At 41.9% G+C, this 27,891-nt stretch overlaps 1 protein-coding gene and 1 long non-coding RNA gene across 8 annotated transcripts in view; one reads left to right on the forward strand and one right to left on the reverse strand.

Annotated features, from left to right (window-relative positions):
- The window catches only part of LOC149971285 (uncharacterized), a 1,017,865-nt gene that overhangs the window by 560,169 nt on the left and 429,805 nt on the right, over positions 1-27,891 (forward strand). The gene's annotated exons all lie outside the window — the stretch shown is intronic.
- The window catches only part of kirrel3b (kirre like nephrin family adhesion molecule 3b), a 200,672-nt gene continuing 194,273 nt past the window's right edge, over positions 21,493-27,891 (reverse strand). For 4 of the 7 annotated variants that reach the window (XM_036965152.2, XM_021588217.3, XM_021588221.3 and 1 more), the window contains one exon: positions 21,493-25,679. In XM_036965152.2, the coding sequence (XP_036821047.2) occupies positions 25,203-25,679 (477 nt within the window). In that variant the 3' untranslated portion in view covers positions 21,493-25,202. The remainder of the gene's footprint in view (positions 25,680-27,891) is intronic. The other 3 variants (XM_090223745.1, XM_036965155.2, XM_090223744.1) reach the window with 2 other exon arrangements.

Here is a 27,891-nt window from a genome sequence, read left to right on the forward strand (position 1 = left end):
GAAAGAACCACAAAAAAATGTAATACAGGATGTGTGTGTGTGTGTGTGTGTGTGTGTATCGAGGTGTCCATTAGAAACACCCAGTATCGTATTTTCATGCACATAATTTTGTATTCTACACTGGTTCAGATCAAGTCGACATCAAGACTAGTTTCCAACAGCTGGAGTTCACTGTCAATAATGCCATTCTCCAACAACATCCAATTTGCCAGATCTGCACAGTTCCCAAGTGGATACTAATATCTTTTGAGTCAACAAGACATTTTATCATTTGTACCTTTGTGTTCTGTAAATGAGGAATGTAGCCTTGCTCTTATTGACACATCTCCTGCCTCTTCTCCTGGAGTTCTTGAGCTATGGAGGTGATTGTCAACTGCAGTACACATAACTCATCTTCAAAAGGTCAACAGGGTAAGGACTGTTCAGAAAGGGGGTAACATGGCAGAAATTCTTGTTTCAATTGTCTATGATGTACAAAGCCATGCCTTTCTTTGAGCTTTGAGCACTGCAACATGTGTGTTGGGTATTCAAGACTGCTGATAGTTCTCTGTAGTGAGTTTGCCCACAGTACTGATGATAAGCTAGGTAATGTGCAGAGAATGGAAGACCTTAGATGACTGTTTTCTGGGAAACTGATGCTGAGACTCAATAGTAGGGTAGCACCAAATGATGTGTTGCGCTTGATGCCTCTCCAATGCACAACAAAACCATGATTTCAAAAGGTTGCTGCTTTTATAAAAGCATTCGTTATTAGCTCATAACAATTATCAAAGGTTGCCTTTTATTCAATGCTATAGGTCAAATCAAATCAAATCAAATCAAATGTATTTATAAAGCCCTTTTTACATCAGCAAATGTCACAAAGCTCTTATACAGAAACCCAGCCTAAGACCCAAAACAGCAAGCAATGCAGATACACCCAATGCTGGCATGCCTCTGAAGCTAAGCAGGGTTGATCCCACGATGGGAGACCAGATGCTTCAGGAAGTGGTGTTGGAGGGCCAGTAGGAGGCACACTTTCCTCTAGTCTAAAAAATGAAATAAAACAATCCCAGTGTAGTAATTGAGCCATTTCCCTGTGTAGAGAGCTGTCTTTTGGATGGGAAGTTAAATGGGTGTCCATTGTACTTATTCTAAGAGTAGGGGGTGTTAATCCTGGTGTCCTGGCTAAAGTCCCATTCTGGCCTTCAGACAATCAAGGCCACCTAATCATCCCCAGCTTCCAATTGGCTCATTCTTCTCCCATGTAACTATTTCCAAGGTTTTTGCTGTAAATGAGAATGTGTTCTCAGTCAATTTACCTGGTAAAATAAAATAAATAAACGTGCCTTCCCCTCAAAGGCACACAACACAATTGTAAACTCAGATCAGTGAACCCTTTGGTTGTAAGATGTTTGCTGTACTTCTAATCACTCATCAGCACTGTCTGAACAGGTGTGCACAATCTCATTTGAATATGCAAATTGGCCTCTCTCGATGCATCAGATTGAGTCACTTTAAAGGTGGAATGGCATCTTGAAATGTTGTGGACTTGATGACAATAATTTCATATTTATTATGTTGATTTAACTTATTTTTTTCTCTCTCATCTTCTTTGCCCTGCCTACTGGGACCACCCATACGTAAAATGTATGCACGCATGAGTGTAAGTCGCTTTGGATAAAAGCGTCTGCCAAATGGCATATATTATTATTATTACTGAGCCACTTACTGTGTAAGTGGCTCCAACAATGTGCGGGTGCTCTGTAGTCTAACTGCTCGCTGCACAAAAGGGAACTTTGAATGGGAAAGCAGTAGGCCCGAAATATACCGTTTTTCTCTCTTGATTCATGTGTTAACAGAGTTTGATGAATCACATACTGGCAAAAAGTTAATGGAATTCTATATCATCATACAAATGGATCCTTGGGTGATTTTGTTTTTTACCTGAACAAAGTGAACCCCCATTGATCCCTTTCAAGCCTTTTCTCTGTTCTATAGTCTTGTAATTATTTTCAATTGGCGGTGTTCCTTGAATTGCCTAATTAGTTACACTTCATTCATTCATTCTTGACATTTCATTCTGGATTGCAAGGTGTATAAATGACTCATAGTTTCCCTAAGTTCCCTAAGCAAACATAATCGCTAGCATTTCAGGGGCTGTGGACTGTTGGAGGACCAATGTGAATAATAAATAACTTGCAACAAATCATTTGCAAGACAAGTAATAACGCATTCATATTTAGATTAGAACATCGGCAAAGGCCAAAGCAGTTACATATTCTCACATATTTCATACAGTGGGTTTGCATTTTGACTTCAAAGTCTATCAAGACGTCCTATTTTTGAGTCTGAGATGACTCATTGGCTGTGTTCGGCAGGGTTTTTCTTTTTCCTTTCAATTAAGCCATGGACAACCAGTTGAGGGGAGTTCCTTACTAATTAGTGACCTTAATTCATCACTCAAGTACAAGGGAGGAGCGAAAACCCACAAACACTCGGCCCTCAGTGGAATGAGTTTGACACGTGCCATTGGGCATACAAAGAGACATGCCATAATGTAGTTACACCACATGGGGGTAGTAGGGATTCACTGTGTTGGAAGTGACACAAACACACCATCAACATGTTAATGACCTGCACATTGTCATACATATTTGTACAAAGTTAAGAGTTCTTAGAAGTCTTGATTAAAGAAAGGGTGTTTGATCAAAGCTACAGTGAGGGAAAAAAGTATTTGATCCCCTTTCTATGTTTGCCCACTGACAAAGAAATGATCCGTCTATAATTTTAATGGTAGGTTTATTTGAACAGTGAGAGACAGAATAACAACAAAAAAACGAGAAAAACGCATGTCAAAAATGTTATAAATTGATTTGCATTCTAATGAGGGCAATAAGTATTTGACCCCCTCTCAATCAGAAAGATTTCTGGCTCCCAGGTGTCTTTTATACAGGTAACGAGCTGAGATTAGGAGCACACTCTTAAAGGGAGTGCTGCTAATCTCAGTTTGTTGCCTGTATAAAAGACACCTGTCCACAATGGCCAAGACCAAAGAGCTCTCCAAGGATGTCAGGGACAAGATTGTAGACCTACACAAGCTTGGAATGAGCTACAAGACCACCGCCAAGCAGCTTGGTGAGAAGGTGACAACAGTTGGTGTGATTATTCGCAAATGGAAGAAACACAAAATAACTGTCAATCTCCCTCTGCCTGTGGTTCCATGCAAGATCTCACCTCGTGGAGTTGCAATGATCATGAGAACAGTGAGGAATCAGCCCAGAACTACACGGGAGAATCTTGTCAATGATCTCAAGGCAGCTGGGACCATAGTCACCAAGAAAACAATTGGTAACACACTATGTCGTGAAGGACTGAAATCCTTCAGCACACGCAAGGTCCCCCTGCTCAAGAAAGCACATAAGCCCATCTGAAGTTTGCCAATGAACATCTGAATGATTTAGAGGACAACTGGGTAAAAGTGTTGTGGTCATATGAGACCAAAATGGAGCTCTTTGGCATCAACTCAATTTGCGGTGCGTGTTTGGAGGAGGAGGAATGCTGCCTATGACCCCAAGAACAACATCCCCACCGTCATACATGGAGGTGGAAACATTATGCTTTGGGGGTGTATTTCTGCTAAGGGGACAGGACAACTTTACCGCATCAAAGGGACGATGGACGGGGCCATGTACCGTCAAATCTTGGATGAGAACTTCCTTCCCTCAGCCAGGGCATTGAAAATGGGTCGTGGATGGGTATTCCAGCATGACAATGACCCAAAACACACAATGACCAAAAACATACGACCAAGGCAAAAAAGGAGTGGCTCAAGAAGAAGCACATTAAGGTCCTGGAGTGGCCTAGCCAGTTTTCAGATCTTAATCCCATAGAAAATCTGTGGAGGGAGCTGAAGGTTCGAGTTGCCAAGTGTCAGCCTCGAAACCTTAATGACTTGGAGAAGATCTGCAAAGAGGAGTGGGACAAAATCCCTCCTGAGATGTGTGCAAACCTGGTGGCCAACTACAAAAAATGTCTGACCTTTGTGATTGCCAACAAGGGTTTTGCCACCAAGTACTAAGTCATGTTTTGCAGAGGGGTCAAATACTTCTTTCCCTCATTAAAATGTAAATCAATTTATAACATTTTTGACAAGCGTTTTCTGGATTTTTTTTATGTTATTCTGTCTCTCACTGTTCGAATAAACCTACCATTAAAATTATAGACGGATCATTTCTTTGTCAGTGGGCAAACATACAAAATCAGCAGGGGATCAAATACTTTTTTCCCTCACTATACATACTCCAACCCAATACCTCTTTTGTTAACAGCACCCATACTACAATGACCACCGTTCTATCATCTAACACTGTACAAACCATAACCACATGCAGCCACTGTAATAATAGGCCACATCTACAACAACTACTTATGTTTCTAGGACGGAAACCGGTTAGTCATAGTTAATATCATGTAGCCAAAGCAGATGCTCTCTAATATGATCGGTTCACGTCTGACTGCACATGGAGACGTTATAAAGATAGAATGCTCATTAGGGATGACTCATTGTTCCCAGAGCCCAGGCCTCTTGACCACTGGCTTAGCTGTATCACCCCAAGCCCCTTGTGTCAATAACTCAACTCCCATCCGTGGCACAATTAAGACATTATTACACCCTCCGTTGGACCCCAAACTCCAGGCTCAACCAGAGGGGCTTTCCCCTCCACACTCCCCTCCTTCCAATCTCCCACCCTCTCCATCGCCACTGTGAAACCCTGGCAACCCCCTCCTCATCTCTGACCCATTTCACCCCACTCCCCCTTCGGGCAGAGTCATGGAATCGTGAGTCATGTCAGTGCCAACAGCTGTGCAGTGGCAGTCCATGTGGGCACTCCTCATCTGCCAGAGCGGCAGGGCTGTACGTGGTCTGATGTGCCATAGTGTCGTGTCACAATCAGCCCTTCCCCCTCTCCTCTGCCTCCCACCCTCACATTCGCCCTTGTCACAGTGGTCTGTGTGAGTGAAGACATCAGACTTAGCAAGTAGTGGTGAATGGGTAAAATCACTGAGGAAGCCAGGCCAGGGAAAAAAAGCCACATTTCAACCTATTTGTTGAGAAAATTGTGTTGTTTGCTATAACCTGTTAGTTCATATGCCTTGCCTCCGTGATATATAGGCCTAAGGCCAAGACAAGAAGAAGACACAGTGGCAGAGTAAATTCAACCACACCATTGTTTCCTCACAAAACCGGAGAGCAACATCTGTCTGGTGAAGTCCACAATTCATATTGCATGTAACAAACATTTGATTAGTCTAATACAGTGACAACTAATTGATTGATTTAGGAAAGGGACTATATTAGTTTGCTAGCAAGCCACCTGAGGATGACATCATGACATGCAACCATTCAAATGTTTTCTGTAAATTACATGTGCTTTTGATGTGATGTGATTGGGGTGAAGCAATGGCTTCCCTTGACACTTTTTTGGCGTGTGCCATGACCATTCACAGTTGAACTCAATGTTGATTGGCTATTCTTTTTAATTATTATTTTCATGGGAAGCCAAATGCTCCTTGGCTTCCATTCCATTCATTGCTACAAGCGGCAACAATGTTATATTGTTTTTGAACAGACAGCATCAGATAGATGGCCTTACACATACTGAAACAGAGGGGCGCTGTTTTGCTCGCTTGGATGCTTTCTCTGGTGACATACATGCAGCCTCTTGTGAATTGAAGGAAAATTATGAAACACAGAGAGACAAAATATATATATACTGTATATACACTACGATTCAAAAGTTTGGGGCCACTTAAAAATGTCCTTGTTTTTGAAAGAAAAGTAATTTATTGTCCATTAAAACAACAGGAAATTGATCAGAAATACAGTGTCGACATTGTTAATGTTGTAAATGATTATTGTAGTTGGAAACGACAGATTTTTAATGGAATGTCTACATAGGCGTACAGAGGCCCATTATCAGCAACCATCACTCCTGTGTTCCAATGGCACGTTGCGTTAGCTAATCCAAGTTTATAATTTTAAAAGGCTAATTGATCATTAGAAAACCATTTTGAAATTATGTTAGCACAGCTGAAAACAGTTGTTCTGATTAAAGAAGCAATAAAACTGGTCTTTAAAAAAAATGTCCAGAAACAAATAACTTTCTTCTGAAACTCATCAGTCTATTCTTGTTCTGAGAAATTTCGCCCCATTTGCAAACGGTAGTCTGGCTTTTTATCGCGGTTTTGGAGCAGTGGCCTCTTCCTTGCTGAGCTGCCTTTCAGGTTATGTCGATATAGGACTCGTTTTACTGTGGATATAGATACTTTTGTACCTGTTCCTCCAGCATCTTCACAAGGGCCTTTGCTGTTGTACTGGGATTGATTTGCACTTTTCGCACCAAAGTACGTTCATCTCTAGGAGACAGAATGCATCTCCTTCCTGAGCGGTATGACGGCTGTGTGGTCCCAGTGTGTTTATACTTGTGTACTATTGTTTGTACAGGTGAACGTGGTACCTTCAGGTGTTTGGAAATTGCTCCAGAGGATGAACCAGACTTGTGGAGGTCTACAATTTTTCTTATGAATTCTTGGCTGATTTATTTTCTTTATCCCATGATTTCAAGCGAAGAGTCACTGAGTTTGAAGTTGGGCTTTGAAATACATCCACAGGTACACCTCAAAATGACTCAAATTAAGTCAATTAGCCTATCAGAAGCTTCTAAAGCCATGACATAATTTTCTGGAATTTTCCAAGCTGTTTAAAGGCACAGTGAATGTAAACGTTTGACCCACTGGAATTGTGATACAGTGAATTATAAGTGAAATTATCTGTCTGTGAGAGCTAGAATGTTCAAGCCCCTTTGGGTGCTGCTATAGAGTTACATTAGAAGTGCCAATGCAAGAAGGCTCAAGGTCATTGGCCACAGATAAAATTATGTCAAATCACGTTATATCTACCGTAGTGCTGATTGAACTGATCATGTCAACATCATACTTTCAAAATCTTAGCTAGCATGCTAGACAAGCAGTCATCTTCATGAATCAAATCGACAATCTACTGGCAATCCTTTTCAATCCTTGTGATATGAAGAGAAATTATAGATAAAACGTATCTGTGCTCATCGGCCATTGGACATAAACATTGAAGATCACTGACGTCATGATTCGACCATGTTTTTTTTTTTGAGTTCCCTGCATAAATTATGTAATATGTCAGGGAGATATGTATGCTGTAGCTAAGAAAATAATACTAAGTGTATGTTGTGTAGTAAGCTGTTAGTAGCCCATGTGCCTCACCCTAATCATTTGGTCCCTCTCCCCATCATAACTTAGCCTACCATTCTGTCTCGGTGGTGAACATGTAGCCTATAGCCTGAACCTATCCTATGGTTCTGACTTGGTTTACAGGGAGAATACTGTAAAACCGACCCATGTTATGAATTCTGTCACTGTACATTTCAATAGTGCCGAACAATTAGTCATTTTGACTACATCCGTCCTAGCTCGCTAATTAAGGTCTTAATCGAGATGACGGATTGCCTCTTATCCGCTCATCGTTCCCTCATGCCATAGTTTTCACATGTTAATTGTCAGTAGAAACCACATTTGTTTAAGCAAGTCATGCATATCAGCTATGTTTTTAAAAAGGCAGTAAATGAGGCTGAATGAACTGTTTTGATGCCAGACAATGCTCCTCTGATAGCCAGGTGTAGCGGTGGTAAGGATTACCTCCCTGGTGTAGGCCCTAACAGTTTTTGGGCCCCGTTTGTCACTATTATAGTGCAATTCATGTATTGTTTAGTGGTGTGTTGTGTAGTGTAGTGGCTTTGCTGGCATGCAAAAAATATACAAATTATATGTCTATAGCCACAACTCAACAAACTATTCCACAGATAGAAGATGGAGCGATAGGAGTAGGAAAAAGGTGCTTGTGCATGCATTGATAAGCACACCTAAGACTGCATTAACGGTAAGTATTAGAATAAAGATGGCACTTCTAAATGCCTATTTCACACCATAGCCTGCTAAAATTGAAAGACAACTTTTCTTTCAATTTGATTTCATCACAAATGAAAATGTGGTTCTGACTAGCCCATGGATTTATTTTTCCGCATGGTTCAGTGAAGAATTTGGCGTTTCTACTAGCCTTGTGCGACATGCACGTGCAGTTACAACCCTGCTAGAGTTAATGGCAGGCGGACGAGCAATATCCACCATCGTAGTACGGATGAAGCCTAAGCTAGAATGTGAAGCTAACTGAAGCTGGTTAGCTTTAGAAAGTAGATCTAGCTTGCTTCATAGGATACCCCTCTGGCCTTAGTGCCTCAACTGGCATACTCTCCTCTCAAAGAGCTGTTTGCAATGTCTTTACTACCTTCAGTAGGATAGGATGGCTTGTGAAGACTTAAATTATGTTCAAGACTGTTTCAATGGTGTACAATGTCTGGCATTACATCTCTTATTGAGAGATTTGAATTCAGCTCTAAAGAATGTTAAGCTATAAGAATGTATATTTTTGGAAGACTTTGTATGATGCCACAGAGTAGTGATATTACATCCTCAATTCGATTTAGATCTAGAAAGTTTATCTATTTTGGTGGGTCATGAACAACTCTCTGGTAATATAATGACTCCCTTCCAAATTGAGGAGTGTGCTAGTTCGGCAAATGGATTGGTGAAAGGAGAGGAGACACTGCTCCATTTGTTTTGAATGCACTCCAACTGAAAAACAATTTGAGAGCGCCAACCTTTAGAAAAAGCCCTCACTGTTGAAGTGCAAAGGCAAAATTAATTAGGAAAATTAAAAGTGTGGACTGCGCAGTTTCTTCTACATTTGTCTCGGCCACTTTGTCAGCACTTCCTCATGCAAATTAAGCGACGCCGCACGTCGACATTTAAAAAATGTCAATATATTCGTAGACAGTAAATTATAAACAATACTCTGTCAAGAAGCTGCAGCTGTCACATCAATACCAGCAGTTGATTAACTGGTTGACACTTCTCTTCTCTTGCTGGCAGACTGTGTAGACTTTAATTTATGTCCAACGGGAACAATAAGACCTGAACTACCCTGCTCTCGTCTGCAAGCCCTTTCGAATGCACAATGCATGATGGGTAATGTAATTAAGTTGAATATTTGCCACGTTTCTGAAATTGCTATTGCTTTTTTTTCAATCTCGACCAAAAAGTGTATTGATTTAATTTTGTTTTCTAATTCCATGACAATGTGTTATTAGACTACTTTGTTCAAACTGTCCCCCAAATCAATATAGCAATAAATCAAGCATCAGAATGAGATCAGTTCAATACAGCTTGCTCCAACTTCGGATAAACAATTATGATGAAGATGATGTGCCATAATGCTGGGTAATGTTATACTTCAGCTCTTTAATGAAATAGATTTTTATGACTTACATTTGTCTTCAATACTAGAGTACAACCTTGTCCAAACAGACTAACCAGTAGGGGATAGAGGTCCTAGAGAGAGACTCCTTATTCTCACGTCACCTGTATAAATTGTGTACAAATTTTGGCGTGGGTAATTAACAGTCTAATGTTGAAAGGTCATTTTTGATTAATCAACACTGTCTATAGTGTGAGTTAAGTAGACACAACTGGAAGAAACAAGAGAAAACCTTAAACCAGAGAAAGGTCACAGGATCAATAATCCATTTAAGATGTTCGCAGGGATTCTGCTATCCACTCTGCTTGTAATCAAGAGGGGATATTTATTTATCTATTCCTAACATTCAATACAGATTCCCTGGTAAAAAAAAGCCCAAAGTCCCACGGCAGTCGATTTTCAGTGCCCTCACAAGGCCAAGGAATGAAAAGTCTGAAATCAAATAACATTTTAGTTTCATAAACTAACAGTGATGTTATGGGTCCTTATGGTTCCTCTTCCAACAAGGAAAAGTTAAAGATGATAAACACACACACCAAAAAAAGAGAAATAAATACACAGTGAATTACGAATAACAACAACATCTAAAAATAACATGTCTATACATGCCATTACCAAGTCGATGTGCGAGGGGTACGAGGTAATAACATGGCTATATAAAAGGAGTACCAGTACCAAGTCGATGTGCAGGGGTACGAGGTAATTGATGTAGCAATGTAGGCATACATATAGAGCGTCTTTACACACTCCAACACACACATACACTTTCCTGAACTGACTCTATGCACAAGTGGCGGTCAGTGCAGTTTAAGATTAGGGAGCATAATTTGAATGAAAGATTACAACGTAGGTGCACACAGGTTGAGAGAAAATGCACACACTTTCCTGCATCAAGCTGATCTAGTGTGTAATCATTAGTCCAACACTTGAGTACCTGTCTGACATGCTTAGTGTGTTCTTGAAGGGAGCTCGAAAAGATGAGGATGTCATCCAAGTAAACGAACACGAAGATGTTAAGCATATCCCTAAGCACATCGTTTATGAGCGCTTGGAACACAGCCGGGGCGCTGGTCAGACCGAAGGGCATCACCAAGTATTCATAGTGACCAGTAGGCGTGTTGAAAGCGGTCTTCCACTCGTCACTGGGTCTGTCCTTGATGTAGGAATCCATAGCAGCTCGTTCGGGAGGAGATAGGGAAACGATCCGACCCCTGGGGGGGCAGGTGCCCGGAAACAGGTCGATGGGGCAATCGTAAGGTCTATGGGGAGGTAGCATGGTGGTCCTCTGTTTGTTAAATACCGGTTGGAGGTCATGGTAACACTCGGGAACTCGAGATAGGTCGATGGATTCTAGAGACTCGGGAGGAGAACTCGGGGAACTCGGGAAGATACAAGTGGCTTGGCACGTAGGACCCCACTGCTTGATAGTGCCCACAGACCAGTCGATGTGAGGGTTATGGCTGTGAAGCCAGGGGTATCCAAGGACGAGAGGGAACTCGGAACAGGAGATCAGATGAAAGTTCATCACTTCCTGGTGTTGGGAAACTGAAAGTTGCAAGGGGGTAGTGACACGAGTGACAAGTCCAGATCCCAAAGGGCTTCCATCCAACGTAGTAACCCTCATGTGGTCACTTAGAGGTTCAGAGGGAACACCATTCTCCTTCGCCCAGACACCATCCATGAAGTTACTTGCGGCTCCAGAGTCTACCAAGGCTTGAAGGGGATGCTTGTGGTTGTCCCAGGAAAGGGTGACTGGAATGAGCAGGCGGGAGTTGGATGGATGGGAGGAGGTTATGTTTCCCGTTACAGTCCTCCCAGGCCTGCACGGGACAGTACGTTTCCCAGGAGCCCGGGACACGTGGAGTGGAAATGGACCGGTTTGCCGCAATATAGACAGCATCGCTCCCTCATCCGGCTGTCTCTCTCAACTTGGGAGATGCGTCCAATCTGCATGGGTTCCGGTGGAGCCAGCGAGGATAAAGGTGGAGACTCGGAGCTGGGACCGATAGGAGCTAGGGTGAGAGTCTACGGTTGAGTTCTCTCTCTCTCAGATGCTGGTCTATGCACGAGGCCATCTTGATCAGGGACTCGAGGTTGTCCGGTGGTTCTCCAGTGGCCAGTTCATCTTGGATGGTGTCGGAAAGACCCTTCAAAAAGCACACTGTGAGCGCCTTGTCGTTCCAGCCACTCGCTGCTGCCACTGTGTGGAACTGGATGGCATAGTCCGTCACGCTGCGCCGACCTTGGCGGAGAGTCAGGAGCTGAGTCAGAGCCGCTGGTAGGACCTTGAAACACTCGCTTGAATTCTTCAGCAAAGGTAGAGTAACTGGCACAGCAGGGACTTTGGGCATCCCACACAGCAGTAGCCCAGGCTAGGGCTTTTTCCGGCAGCAGGGTGATGATATATGCGATCTTGGACCGGTCGGTGGGAAACGACGAGGTTTCCAGCTCGAAGGAGAGAGAACATTGGGTGAAAAACCCCTTACAAGCACTCGGATCACCTGAGAACCGTTGGGGAGGCGGCAGACGAGGCTCAGCCAGGGGGTTAACTGCCACGGGCACTTGAATCTGATGTACTGGGGCAGGAGCGGTTGCCGGGGAAAGTCGATCAGATATCTGCTTAATGGAAGTCAGCATCTCCGACAGAAGTTGAGAATGTCTTGCCATTAAGGCCTCTTGCTGAACCAGAGCAGCTTTGTGGCGTTGGACAGCCCCCTCGTGGTGGGACAGCATGAAAAAAAGGTCCTGGGTACTGGCTGCCTCTGGGTTCATTTAGTTGGCTCTGTGTTTCTGTCAGGACCCGGTTACGAACTCGGGTCTCCGGTGTGAGAAACAGTCACTTAGTAAACTGAGCCACTAATAGTCGGCAGAACCCAGAAGATGAGGCAGACACAGCAGTACTAGAGACGGTGATTTAATAAAGAAAAAAGGAAAAGATCTTCAGGCAAAAATATAAATCCACAACGTCAAAAGTATTTCCAAGAGAAAAAATGTTTATCCTCCAAGACACAAGGAAAATCCACAAAGTGGTAAGAACAGCAGGGAAAAAACAAACCTCAAAATAATAATAAAAAATAAACAAGAACAAAACCAGAGTACCGCAAGAAAATCCAACTAGAGTAACAGCATGGCTGGGTGCTAACATACAAACACAGAGCAAAGAACTGAGTAACACTAAGGGTTTAAATACATTCAAGGGAAATGAGGCACAGGTGCAACTAATAACTAGAACAAGGGCAAAACAAAAGGGTCAAAAAAGCACAATGGGGGCATCTAGTGACCAAAACCTGAACAATCCTGGCCAAATCCTGACAGTAACTTCATAGTCAACATAGCTAATATAACTAATACGTTAGTAAACATGCTACAATCATGCAGTAACTTTACAGTTTATAGTGAGTTGGCAGTTACACCGGCGGGCCTCAGTGGCAATAAATTAGTAAAACCAAAGCTTATCCTTGAGTTGGAGGAGTTCCAGTGTTGTTTTGGATAGTCATAGCTAGCTAGCTAACATAGCATCCCTCTGTTTGAGCAGGATGATTGAGTAGGCTAAACTAGCTAGCTGCATTTGCTAGTTAAGTAAGTGAAACTGAAAGTGGGAAAGAAATTATGAAATCTCTTTCTCTTTCTTGCTTCTCCTTCAATTTTAAACAATTAATTTGTTTGTAACTGTTTAACTATTGTCTTTCTCTCTCTTTAAGTCAACTACTCACCACATGTTATGCACAGCACTGCAGTGCTAGCTATAGCTTATGCTTTCAGTACCAGATTAATTCTCTGATCCTTTGATTGGGTGGACAACATGTCTGTTCATGCTCCAAGAGCTCGGATAGGTTGGAGGACATCCTCCAGAAGTTGTCATAATTATTGTTTATGGTTTATGGAGGTGAGAACCATAAGCCTCCTAGGTTTTGTATTGTCAATGTACCCAGAGGAGGACAGAAGCCTGCTGCTTTCTGGCTACACCATGGTGCTACCCTACAGAGTGCTGTTGAGACTACTGTAGACCATTGTGAAACAGTCTGTTTTAACATTTGGTAACGTAAATATATTTAGTATAGTTTTATCTATAGTTTTTTCATTTAATTCACTGAGGAGGATGGTCCTCCCCTTCCTCCTCTGAGGAGTCTTCTCTGCTATGCACACATACTGATGTCACACACACATAAACACACACACACACACACACACACACACACACACACACACACACACACACACACACACACACACACACACACAGCACATATGTGTGTGGCGTCAGTAGGCATGTGCACGCTTGTTATGTGTGTGTGTGTGGGCGTATGTAGTGTATGTGTGTTGGGGTGTCAGTGTAAGTATTGTATGTGTGAGTGTGTGGGTCCAGTGTGAGTGTGTAGAGTCTGTGCTAGAGAGTTTGTGCGAAAAAAGGGTAAATGCTGGTAGTCAGGGAAGCCATTTGATTTAGCTATTTAGCAGTCTTGTTTAGTAGTCTTATGGCTTGGGGAAAGAAGCTGTTCAGGGTCCTGGCGGTTCCAGACTTGGTGCAGTGGTACCGCTTGCCATGCGGTAGCAGAGAGAACAGAGAACTTTGACAATTCTTCGGGTCTTCCTCTGACACTGCCTGGTATAGAGGTCCTGGATGGCAGAGACCTTGGCCCCAGTGATGTACTGGGCCGTACCCCCTTCTGTAATTCTTTGCGGTCAGGTGCCTTGCAGTTGCTGTACCAAGCAGTGATGCAGCCAGTCAAGATTCTCTCAATGGTGCAGATGTAGAACGTTTTATGGAGCTGAGGGCCCATGCCAAATCTTTTCAGCCTCCTGAGGGAGTTGAGGCACTGTTGTCCCCTCTTCACAACTATGTGAGTGTGTGTGTGTGGTCCATCTTAATTCCTTAGTGATGTGGACACCGAGGAACCTGAAGCCCTCAACCAGTTCCACTACAGTACAGCCCCTTCAATGTGGAAGGGGTATGCGCGTCCCTCCATTTTTCTGTAGTCCACGAATAGCTCCTTTACCTTGCTGACGTTGAGAGAGAGGTTGCGATCCTTGCACCATTCTGACCTCCTCCCTATAGGCTGCTTCATCGTTATCTGTGTTCAATCATACCACTGTTGTGTCGTCAGCAAACTTGATGATGGTGTTGGAGTTGTGTGGGGCCATGCTGTCGGGGGTGAACAGGGAGTACAGGAGGGGACTAAGCACGCACCCTGGAGGGGCCCCCGTGTTGATGCTCTGCATGGGAATGTGTTGTTGCCTACCCTCACTGTCTGGGGGTGGCCCGTCAGGAAGTCCAGGGGGTGTTCAGTCCCAATGTCCTAAGATTGGTGATGAGCTATGAGGGGACAATGGTGTTGAATGCTGAGCTGTAGTCAATGAACAGCATTCTTACATAGCTATTGCTTTTGTCCAGGTGTGTGAGTGTTGCTTTTCTCAAGGTGGGTGAGGGCAGTGTGGATAGCAATAGAGATTGCGTCATCTGTGGATGTGTTGGGGCGGTATGCAAATTGGAGTGGGTCCAGGGAGTCTTCGATGATGGTGTTGATGTGAGCCATGATGACCAGCCTTTCAAAGCATTTCACGGCCATAGATATCAGTGCTACCGAGCAAGAGCAATTTAGGCAGGTTACCTTGGTGTTCTTGGGAATGGGGTCTATGGGATATGGTGGTTTGCTTGAAAACAGGTCAAGGATAGGTTAAAAATGTCAGTGAAGACACTTTCCATCTGGTCAGTGCATGCTCTGAGTATGCGTCCTGGTATTCCGTCTGGCCCCACAACCTTGCCAATGTTAACCTTACTAAAGGTCTTACTCACATAGTTTACGGAGAGTGAGATCACACATTCATTTGGAACAGCTGGTGCTATCATAAATAGTTCAGTGTTGCTTGCCTCAAAGCGAACATAGAAGTCTGGTAGGCTCACGTTGTTGTGCAGCTCGCGGCTGGGTTTCCCTTTGTTGTCTGTGATAGTTTGCAAGCCCTGCCATATTCTGTCACGATCGTGTGTTGAATAAACGGACCAAGGCGCAGCGTGCATAGAGTTCCACATGTTTAATTATTGAAACTCACCAAAACAATACAGAAGCAAACGAAACGTGAAGTCATGGAGGGCTCACAGGCTACCATACATAAACAAGATCCCACAAAAAATCCAGTGGGAAAAGGTCACACCCCGACCTAACCCAAAATAGAGAATAAGGATCTCTAAGGTCCGGGCGTGACATATCCGTTGAGCATCAGAGCAGGAATAGTAGGATTCGATCTAAGTCAGGTATTGATGCTTTGCCTGTTTGATGTCTTGTCAGAGGTCATACCGGGATTTCTTATAAGCTTCCAGATTAGTGTCCTGCTCCTTGAAAGCGGCAGCTCTAGCCTTTAACTCAGTGTGGATGTTGCCTGTAATCCATGGCTTCTGGTTGGGGTATGTACATACGGTCACTGTGGGGATGAAGTTGTTGATGCACTTATTACCAAAGCCGGTGACTGATGTGGTATACTCCTCAATGTTATCGGATGAATCCCGGAACATATTCCAGTCTTTGCTAGCAAAACAGTCCTGTAGTTTAGCATCTGCTTCATTGGACCACTTCCGTTATGAGGGCGTCACTGGTACTTTGGATTTGAGTTTCTGCATGTAAGCAGGAAGCAGGAGGATAGATTCATGGTCGGATTTGCCAAAATAAGGGGGTGTCATGTCTTTACTATCACTAACTGAAGACTGATCATTTTTATCAACGATTCTCTGTAATTAGTTATTACGTGATCAACTGATTAATCACGTAACTAATTAACTAGGAAGTCGGGGCACCAAGGAAAAATATTCAGATTAAAAAATGTTATCATTTCCTAAAATAACTTTTCAGATATTTTATCTGATCAATTAGTCTTCGAATAAATTAATTATTTACTTTACCTCACGTTAGTCTCATTCCAAACATTGTAAATTGTTGATTATCTGCACGAACCCAGTCTGCACTATGAGTCATCCATACATCAATTGTCTTAAATCATGTATTTATTACTAACTAAGTAATTCACAGAAATGCATAAACAAACAAACAAACAAACAAGGTAAATGTGGTTACATGAAATGATAGGAGAATGTGCCCTAGATGGCTAAAACGGCATGGCGGCTTGTTAGACAAAAGGGGAAGTGGGGGTCGACTAAGACGTCACTACAGAGTGATAATTCTAACAATTGAAATGCTAATCCTTTGCACATGAACGCTCACTCATTCGGGAACTATTGCAATAAATTAATATATATTTACGCTCAGTGTGTCATCTTGATCGCTGGTGAAAAGTTTGTTTCTTTTGTAGAATTGTCCGTCTCTCTCCCTCTCTCTCTGTCACGGTTATAGTGGTTAGTTCAGAGTGACATTCATTCATTTCATTATAGAATGGATGTTTCGGCGGTTGTCGTTCTTCGCGTTCAATGATACTGAATTCCTAGCTGCAGACTAGTAATTAATATCAAAGACTTGTTCTTATTCTGTCGGTATCGATAGTCTAAGAGTTTAACCACGTGGTAAGGTTAAAAGATTCAGCAATGGTCTACAATCTTTGTCCTCCTAATGGAGAAAAACATGGTCTGCAACCTTTAGCCATCTCGTAATTGAGGTAAGCTCGGTCTGCTGATCGAAAACCCGAGTGGGGGTTTAATTCGGAAGGGCTGAAAAAGGGCTGTCCCAGTAGGCCTGACCTTAACTGGGCTCAGGGGCAGTCCTCTGTTTAAGTTCAAATCAAAAGGGAATTGTATTTCTCTTCATTAAACAGTCCAAAATCATATTACACAATTATACAAACAGTATCATACTCACTCATTCATCTTATACAACAATTAGATGTAATCCTCATATCTGAGGCTATTATATAAACAACGTTATGGTAATGTGGCCACACCGTCTCCCATGAGCTTCCCCAAGTTGTGACAAATGGACCAGTTCGTAGCTGGATTCTTCACCGGTCTTTTATACTTTCTCTGGAACATGACATTTGTTCGTACCTCAAGTTCTGTGAAGTGGAAGGATTTCCTTTGTCCTCTATGAAAATGTACTCTCTCTATACTGTGTGTCCATGAGGAGATCCTCAGGAATTTACGACGTCTCTCTGACCACAGCAACCTAGTTGAAGGAGGAATGGGGGAGGCAGGGAAAGGGGGGTGGGGCTTGCTAATCCCAAAGAGGCCAACGTCATGACAGGGGCGAGGGAGGGCCTTGTAGGCACTTCTGTGTGTGGAGTAAAGGTGATGTAGAGTTTTGGCGCATCTCGTCTCATGGGTGACATGCTGGTAAAATGAGGTAAAATGGATTTCATTGTCCTTGCATTAAAATCACCAACCAAGGTGGATCCGGAACAATGCCCGTTGTCCTCCTTTTGCTGGTATGGGGTAAATTAAAAACAGATTTTCCATTGTCCAATTTTTTGGTTGGTTAGAACTTTGATCGTATGGAAAACTTTTTGGGTTCAAAGAGAGAAAAAAAACAAAGGCTGCCTATAAATCAGTCATTTTATGAAAGCTTTTGTTGGAGGCTTTAGATAGAGGATCCATCATTTACTAAAAGACAGATGTTGGTATAATGAGTTTTCCACTGCAACAGCTACCCTTAAACAAATAAGGGAGTAAGCGAGGCATTTTACAGGCAATTGCATTGAGGCTACACCAGTGCAGTACTTTGCCAAGTATTGACGTGTCACTCAACTCCATTCAATATCACATAAGGACACAATGAGGAAACATGTAGATGAACACTGGTCGGGCATATGTCTACAAGAATGGAATAGATATAGAGAACCAAGGTACGAGGCAGTTTTGAGAGAAGTTAAATTAATATTACTGGGTACAACCATTAAGGTTACTGGTTTGGACTTAAGAGAGGGAGCACCTTTGTTAGGATTTGTTTATCGGAATAACACACACAATCAGACATAATTTGAAAATCGGACCTCACTACATAGGCCTTCATTGTACAGTTCCCTCCCTCTTTCCATCTCTCTCTGCCTCCTCTCAAATGCCATGTATTATCTGTCTGTAGATAATTCTGTAATGGAGTGTTTGAGCGCATCAAATGCTGTTTCTGCCGTCCGCACCAATTTTGGTCCTTTTGTCAAATTGGATTTCAAATCCAATTATCAGGCAAAGTAATTCACAACACAATAACCTGCTGTAATCACTCATTTGGGAGGATGCAGAGTAATTTGGGAGTCATTTCGGGAACAATCCTGCATTTGTGGGTAATTGGGAATAGGTGAGGATGCCCTGGGAGGGTTTGGGGAGAGAGAGGTGGAGTTAGCCCCTTACTTTGTCTGGAAATGTAATAATTAAAGGTCAGTCAGGAACATGTGTTTAAAATGCATTGGTGAAGTAAACAAGGACGACTTCACTGTAACGTTGATATAACCAAATATGTGCCTTCTGGGTTGTATTGAATTAGTTTATTGATGTTCTAATTCATTTTATATTTTCCCTCTGTGCAGATGCTGTGTTAATAATCAGATATACTTTATTTCAAGAAACATTTTCAATGACAGGTACTGTAGGTGTTAAATTATAAGACCATGAGAGAATTTGAGAACTTGTTGTGGCGTTGGCTTTGAAGGAACTTTCATAACATGCAGGAACAACAAGTGCACAGTCTGTCTAGTTACTTATTTGATGTAGAGAAAAACCTTATTTTTCATAGCCTTTCAGGGCTCACAAAGAGAGAGAATGCTGTCTGAATTTCAGGATTTCAAGACTGCAGCTAACATTGTGAGAAGGAGAATTGCTTTGTACACATATGTTCTGTCTCAGTCGCCTCTTTCTTTCCCTTCCCACATATTTGATCCTTAATGGGAATTCTACATCTGGTCAGATGGTGAGCTGATTGTAATGTTTAAGAGCATTTTTTCCTAACCTGTATTATAATCATACAGCTACTGTATGTAGACAAGCACTCACACATCAACACTAACCCTTCTCACAAAGACAAATAAACAAGCACTCTAGATGCTGAAATGAAGACACGTTCAGACAGTTTTATATTTTTTATTATAATTTTTTTTATTCCCCAAATATACAGAGCAAAAGCATCATAGATTCACAGACCAGTACAGGTAAAATACAATTTTTTTTCATATTTTTTCATTTGTTTTAAATCCAGAGGGCCACTGCTTGAAAATAGTGGTTTACCCAGTACAATGTTCACTTTCTCTTTACATTACAGTATATACGTTGATGATTCACTTTGTACATTGACTTTTAAAACTTCCATGTCAAAAGCTTTTTGTAGCATGTTATTGAAAGACTAACAAGATATTGATAGGTAGAAATGAAAATGGAGAGTGTTGTGGCATTTACACTGTAAATGTGATTGACTGTCAGTTTTTCCAGTTTGGTTGGCATCTTCTCATGTGCCCGTTCTATTAGTGTTGGTAAAGACATAATTCATTGCGAGAAACTATACATAAACATAAACAACCATTTTCAGGCAGAGCTACATTATGACAGTGTTAGTGTTAGGCATGATATAATTATTCATAGATTGTTTATAATATTTAATTCAGACCAAGCAAAGGTCATTGATGCAATATAGCCACTGGGCACAGAAATAATTTCAAAGAGAACTATCCACCAATCTGAGACTAGCTCACCCCTCTCTCCTTTACCTCAGAAACAGCCTTGTGGGATGGGGAAATTGTGGACCAAACAATGGTCATCAACACCACTGAAAAATAGAGGATTTACTTCCCTGTCTCATTGACCCTGGCAAATGGATGTTGTGTTTTATCAGGTAAGTGCAGCAACCCCATGTTATCGTTGTGGGCTTATTTATTCATCTGTTTGGCCAAGGCATATTTCTACAGCATGGCAAACAGCACCAGCTGGTGCCAAACAAACACCCGTCCTCAGGTCAAACATGCAGACTGGTGTATGCGTACCCACATGGGCTTTGATTCCCACTGCAGTGCATGTGATGAGCATGGCACAGGTGATACACAGACTCCCACGGTAGCGAGTTGGAAGTTGGGGGTTGGTAGTAGGGTAGAATGGAGGGAACCCAGTTACCACTCCCTTTTCCCTGGATAAATAATTGCAAGAAACCGGCAAATTATAATACATTATTTATATGAACAGCATGGCGTTAAATGGAACTGTTAAATTATATGCAATGTCTAAATCTGGCTTCTCTACGGCCTCTGCATGATGAATCAACAACGCTCAGGGTGGGGACAGACAGCCGTTTCAGTTTGGAGCGCAGTTCACAGTGCATGTAGACCTATCATCTCATCATATTAACATTTTGTTGTTGTGACAGGTAGGCCTACATTTGCTGCAGCATAGTCTAACCTACAATAATAAAAAGACTGAATGCGCATCTAATTTACCAATCTCCATCTGGCTTTCTGGCTCATCTTGTTTTTTTATTGTAGAGAATATATTTTTCTAATTGCAGCTGTGTTTTTAAAACAGCCTATCACTCGAATATCAGCAGTATTTCTCTTTCTCCGTTAGTTCCATTCAAAATAGATAATCCTGTTCTAGATTGATATCTTTTTTTAACCTTTATTTAACTAGGCAAGTCAGTTAAGAACAAATTCTTGTTTTCAATGATGGCCTAGGAACAGTGAGTTAACTGCCTTGTTCAGGGGCAGAATGATTGATTTTGACTTTGTCAGCTTGGGATCTTGCAACCTTTCGGTTACTGGTCCAAAGCTCTAACCACTAGGCTACCTGCCACCCCATATATATATATATATATATATATATATATATATATATATATATATATATATATATATATATATATATATATATATATATATATATAGAGAGAGAGAGATGTCTTAGCCTACCTCTTTCAGGTTATAAATTATATACATTATTAGCCTTATATTTAGCTAGTTAATGATGGGTTATGCATAATAAGCTAACTTACAGCCTCTGTGTCTTGCGCAATACGGACATACCTGTGCTCTGCTGCCCTCTCTCCTTAACTTAAAAAACTCTCCTTAGCTCTTGGAGTCCCATGCAGGAAAAGCAAGACTATTCGAAGAGGGATGTGAGCTCTTGCTTGATGAATGTTAAATACAGCAGACAATATAACTTACGGGAAGTTTGAAAGAAGAGCAAACGGACGATGATGGTAGGCTATAGAAGTTATTTATTTAGGCCCATAGGCTAACCATTCAATCTTTGTGAAGAGAAGTGAAAGCCTTCTGCATCTAATTTGTGTCCTATATTATTCAAGGGTGTCATCAGAATGATGACAATAAGGACAACAAAAGTTATTTCATTTAGGCTATCTGTTCAACGCTAGGAAGAAATGAAGCAACAATAGAGAGAGGAAGAAGAGGTAGTCCAATAACATTATGGGAAATATTATGAAAGGTATATAAGCGTCGGCCTACTAATTATACAAATAGGCCCTATTATATTTGAAAATTATAAATAGATTCTAGCCTATACTTGTAACTTTTTAGGCCGTATGTGCTGCACCAGAATCACATTTTCCCTCCCTGCTTTATCATGATTTGAATGATGTACATAATTCTAGTCCATATAATACAGTATAATACAATACAGTACAGTAATACAGTTCACACTAAAAAATAATAGCCTATTAGAGCTAGTTTAATTTATTTACCCAAGAGAGCATATAGCTAGCTACATCTATGGGCTTTTATGTTTTTCTGTCGTGCGTATCATATGCTCTATGTATTGGATATCGGCACAATCATTTTGACTTTTTTGGCCTTGGGCTCATTAAATGTATTTAATGTATGGCTCATCAGGCTCAGGTAGCATCAGGGTTGAATTTTCGATCAAACCTCTAGTCAGACATAGGCCAATTTAAATGATTTATAATGCTTTTGAATGACACTTCCGGCTTCGGCGGGAAATACATCATTCCAAATAAAAACATTGCATGTTTGGAGTTGCTGCACTGCGGCCCGAGTCAGTTGGTATTATTCTAACCCATCAGTAAGACAATGCTGTTTCTGGGAACTGAAGCACATGGAAGTCTCTTTTCTCTAGGGACATTCTAGCTCCTATCTCACCCCATGAACAGTTCCCGTGCCAAACCCTAGAGCCAAACAGCTTTGACCGTGTGTGAGAGAGACTGCCACAAAGAGATTTAAAACTGCTCACACAAATCACTCGTTTGCAAAGACAAGCTTGGTTGGAGATGTCAATGAATGCTGAGAGAGAAAAAAAGGGACGGATAATTGATTGTCTGTCTGTACAATATTGACGACATAGGGATTTGATTTGCCCTAATATACTGAAAACTGACTGAGAAAAGAAATAACAGCAAAATTATATACAGGGAGCATTTGAGATTTATATACAGTGTTCTAAGCGGCAAACTGGATTATCAGCATTGAAACAGACCTTTTTGTGTTTAAGCCGCACAATGGGCACCAATCCATTTGTAAAATTAGAGTCAAACCACCACCACTCAAGTAGAAAAGCCCATTGAAATGCCTTGAATATAATCACATGTAAAGTGCTTACAGCAACAACTTTCTCATTTGTCGTAGGTACTGTCTAACTCTTACACAGGATTTAAAATTTTCAGCAAGACAACACAAGTGAAGGACTAGTTAATACATTTGATATCTATTCCATTGGCCGAGTAGTCCCGCAGAGGAAGACTAATGCAAAATGATGAGATAAGAGAGGACTGTTTTAGATTTGAAAAACAGGAAATGACATCATCATTGCAACTCGGTGTATTGCGGTAAAACTGGAACGTTGTTTTTCTGGAATTAGGCAACATTTGACCCTTCTCTAATGCTTTATCTAATACCGATCAAACTGATGTTAGAAAGCAGTCTGTCTGTCCAGACCTAGAAGCCACCCACAGGCAAACAGCTTTTATAGACTTTTGAAGACTAACTGATGATGTAACATTTGACGTATTTGCGAGGGTAAATTGCAGACGAGTAATATAATGTAACTAACTGACACTCCAAGAACTGCGCTTGAGAATTAATGTACATCTGCCGCACCCACTTAAAACCTCCACAATGGAGGACTCGTAAGTCTTGTACTGTATGGTAGCTCAGGCCTGACTGTATGGTGCGTGGTGATATGTAGCGTGGTGGCAAAATGATGTACTGTATATTTTAGTCATTATCACCAACACCACCACATTGATTATCGCATCCAATAGAATGTGCCGTATTAGTTTAACATTACCGTGGTTGGTCTTGTCTAGTGTAGTACTACTTGTCCTGTATGTGACATGTCCTGTGTTTCATGTGACCGTGTTGCCCTCCACAGCAGGCTAGCTAGCAGAGAGGAGGCATTGTGGATCTACCATACAAGTGCTTTTGTCTTTATCAGTGATGGGATTTGTTTCTGTTTCCCTAATCTCTCAAATAAAATGACAACAATGATAATGGTGAAGAAAGTGAAATTCCATATCTGGCATGTACAATACACTCACTTAAAACAGTCAGTGTTTATACAGTAGTCTCACAGCAGCCAAATTAACAAAATACCAGAAATCAAAACAACAATTTACATCACATATTCCTATCCATTTCCTTCGATGAGCAGCTAGATCACAGTAGGTATACAGTCTGGATTGACTGAGCTCCAGTATTAACATGGTATTGGGAAAGCCACATGATGAAAAGCTCTGATACACAATGTTTACATTTGGTTCCGCAGGCAGCATCCTATCATGTGTACATGGCTGATGATATAAAGCAGTTAGTATGAGAGACTTCACATTACATGGGTAGGACAGACATTATAGTCAGGCAGCTATGCTCCCCTCCATTTGAGCTGGCATGGTGCCGACAGGTTGACTGAGAAACCAACCCCCTTCTTTAAATTAGAACACACCCCGTTCTGCTTCTGAATGTAAAAGTTTGTCTCATGAAATGTCTCTCGGCATTTCAAATAGTCCCACTCAAGGCAAGAAGAAAAAATGGGAACAAACTCTACTCTCATTTCCCAATCCGAGTCCTCAAAACAAATTAAATCAAGCATCTGAGTAAAAATAAAGAATGCTGAATAAAATATGTGTAATGTACACTGATATTATTCCTTTATCTCAGGGTCACAAATTCTGAAACGACAACTCAGGCTTTCCGGTTGAGATCACGGGCCTCCTTATCTGTAGAGTTCTGAGGGCTGGGAACCCCGGGGAAAAGACTGCCTTTGGTTAATTGTTTGGCAAGTCTGGACACATTTTGAGAGTCCTACTCCACTTACACAAGGGATGAAGTTGGATCAGCCAAACTTAACATAGAGCGTGTGTGAGGGGAGGCTGGGGGGAAAGGGTATAAGAGAGCTTTGACATTTAACACACATTCATAGTTGTGCTTAGAACTATAAGAGAGCAGCAGAATATTGGCTTACACATACAAAGTGATGGGTGACTTTTGCCACCCATAAGAGAGTGGTCCCGCTTTGTTTTAAAGACAACTTGCTAGCCCCCAGCCACAACGTTTGGTTATTTCCACTGTCTATCAGTGCAACAACCACCTCCACACTTGAGTTGTGTCCATGTTGGCAAAAGAGCTCTCTGTGGCACAGCTACTGTATGTTTATGGTTTATGGGGCCTTTATTTACTAAGTGAAGAACTGGACAACAGGGGGTGGTTTCTGATGAGCTTAGGATGGGATGTGGGGGGAATGCCAGGTTTTTGAAACACTGGTTGGAACACAGAGAATTATGAACAAGTCAATGTGAGTTAAAGCCACCTATTTCAAGGCTTCTCACCAACACATCATGTGCTTTGAAACGTAGGTCCCTTTCAGGAAGCTGTATGTTTCCCATAGTTCCAATCCACGGCTGGATACCCCAGGACAGGCAGGCCCTCTCTGGCTGTCAGGTCAGACGTGGGTCTGCATGCGCTTCTGGAGGGGCCGTGTGAGGTCTGAGTTCTGGGAGGAGGACTGGGAGTAGTGGGATGAGGAGGAGGCGGAGGCGGAGGCCTTGCTGTCCTTGTCGAACTGCACGTAGCCGTCCTGCTTGCTGTAGCTGCTCACACTGCTGTCGCACTGCGTGTCGATGAAGGAGCTGGAGTCGCTGAGTGATCCTCTCTGGAACTCCCTCTCGCACAGCTCGATGGAGCTGCTGCCCATGCCCAGCACGAAGCGCTGGCTGTAGTCGTACAGGCGGTTTGGCCCAGCACCTAGGGTGGAGTAGATGTTGGTGAAGGACATGCCCGTGGGTACCCGCTGCTTGCCCCCGGTGGTGGCAGCGGTGGGATTCCGCATCTCTGTAGTCTGGTTACCTTGAAGGGTGATGGTGGGGGTGGAGTGGTGCTCCTTGAAGGTGTTGACACTGTAGTATCCATTGGTGGGGTCCTTTAGGAGGCAATATGGGAGAGGAGAGAATATAAGAGGAGAGAAGGAGAGGAGATGAGAAAGTTAAAGTAGTTGAATTAGTTTTGTCATTGTCAATTTTGAAAAATTACCCCACTGGGTATGCCTTGTTGGCAAAGCACAATAGACGACAAGAAAATATTTTTCTAAGTGAGGCAGAAGTCTGAAAAGCAGTACATCTCTGGAGGAAAACAGACTAAAGTAAATCATCCCATCGTTTATATGTATTTATTCTTCTCAAAGCTTAAACAGTGTCAAGGTCAAACTGGCTTTAATTACCATTCAAATTGGCATATAAATAAGGAAACAGGCTGCTGCTGCATGTGTCAGGTCTGAACCAGGAAAAATAGTAGCTAAAGCTCAATATTATGATTTAGTCTTCTTTTGCATAAACCTCTACAATCATGTTACTTGCTAATTAACAGGCCTTGATGATTCAGTTTGGCAGCCAACAAGTCCTTCCAAAGTTCACTAATACCCCAGTTTAATTGGGCCCAAAACGGTTTGTGAAAACAAAGTCTTGAATTTGATGTATGCAAAATAAATGACTTGTGTGGAGCCATGGCTGCCGTGCCAAGGTTGCTATTGTCACACAGCTCCTGGCTCTTGCCTCGATGATGCTGTTGCTAAGAAGCAGCCGTGACAAGGCTGTGAGAATGAACGTGAATGTCAAACCCAACGAGCACAATGCGCCATGGTTGCAGTGCCGAGGTTGCTGTTGTCACACAGCTCCTGGCTCTTGCCTCGACGATGCTGTTGCTAAGAAGCAGCCGTGACAAGGCTGTGAGAATGAACGTGAATGTCAAACCCAACGAGAACAATGCTGGATCCCAGAGGAGCCATGCTAATCATGGCGAAATGGCACAGCTATGACAACCTGAGAGAATCCTCATTATGAGTGTCATTATCAGACTTTGTGTCCCCTTATCTGGTGTCTGGTCCCCGGTGATCTCCTCCCATACACACACTCATCAGTGTGGATCAAAAAAGCCAGGTCCAATGGGAACAGGTATGCAGACAGAACACCAGATGAATACTATTGTGTACTGGGTGAACAATCATCTGTATAATGGCATAAATAAACAGGACCACAATTTTGTTTTCAGCTCCTGATTCGTTTTTGCGTTTGTGGGGTGAGCCTGAATTGGACATCACCCACAGTAAGTTGTTTGTTCCACAGTCTAATGATATTATCTGTGTGTCTCGTTTGAAGGAGGTTCTTATTTCAATATTTATTTCTTCAGAAGGATTATGCCATATCTCCCACACTGTAGATGTGCTAAACTCTGCATGCAGAGTGAGGTAATGATGAAGTGAACAGCACAGTGCTAGTCTAATTGAGGAATTTGCATATCTGAGAACCAGGGGGCCTCTTGTTAAAAGACCCCATACTGACTCTTTGCCTGTCTGTTTTAACTATAGCTTCCGCAACTGACTTATATTCCACTCCAAGTGAGTGTTTATGTTGAAATAACAAGAACTGGTGTCATGCGTGAGAAGGGTCTGGAACAAAAGCAGTGCAAAGACTGCTCATTATCAACACAGAAAGGTACAGGATAGCCACCTATTATACAGAGGGAATGTTTAATACTTGTTGCTTGTAAAGTAGGTCCAGACAGGTATAGTGTGCTGGATTTTGTGAGTCTGTTATAGTACTATTAACATACAGTAATATATCTGTTGTCACAGTGTTGACAAATTAAAAGGTTCTCCTTTGCGAGGCACAGACTCACCAAGTCCTCCAAACTGTATCTAAAGTAGCAGTAATGGGGCTTCTCTGGCATAACAAGCATTGTTGATTGAGCATACTGCAATTCTAGCACTTAATTTTTGTCACATTAAGAGCTCTTTCATTACAGTGAAAATATGAGGAAGGCAATTAACGCGTTCTATTATAAATTATTGGTTTTGGTTGAATACAATGGCTCTGGAAATTTCTTTTCACTTTTAAGTGATTTGATTGCAGAAATAGTGAACTCTCATTACGAAAGTTTAACACTGATTCTGCTTTGCCGAAGTGTGACTAATGAATATTACAATGTATCATACGATTCTCTATCTGGTGAAGAAAAACGTTCTGAAATTATTTTTCCAAACCATCCATCAGTGATTACAAATGTCATTTTACAATACACATACATACAGTTGAAGTCGGAAGTTTACATACACCTTAGCCAAATACATTTAATCTCAG

Source organism: Oncorhynchus mykiss, chromosome 27 (assembly GCF_057628025.1).
Source record: "Oncorhynchus mykiss isolate SJ-2025 chromosome 27, ASM5762802v1, whole genome shotgun sequence".
NCBI classification, from domain to species: Eukaryota; Metazoa; Chordata; class Actinopteri; order Salmoniformes; family Salmonidae; genus Oncorhynchus; species Oncorhynchus mykiss.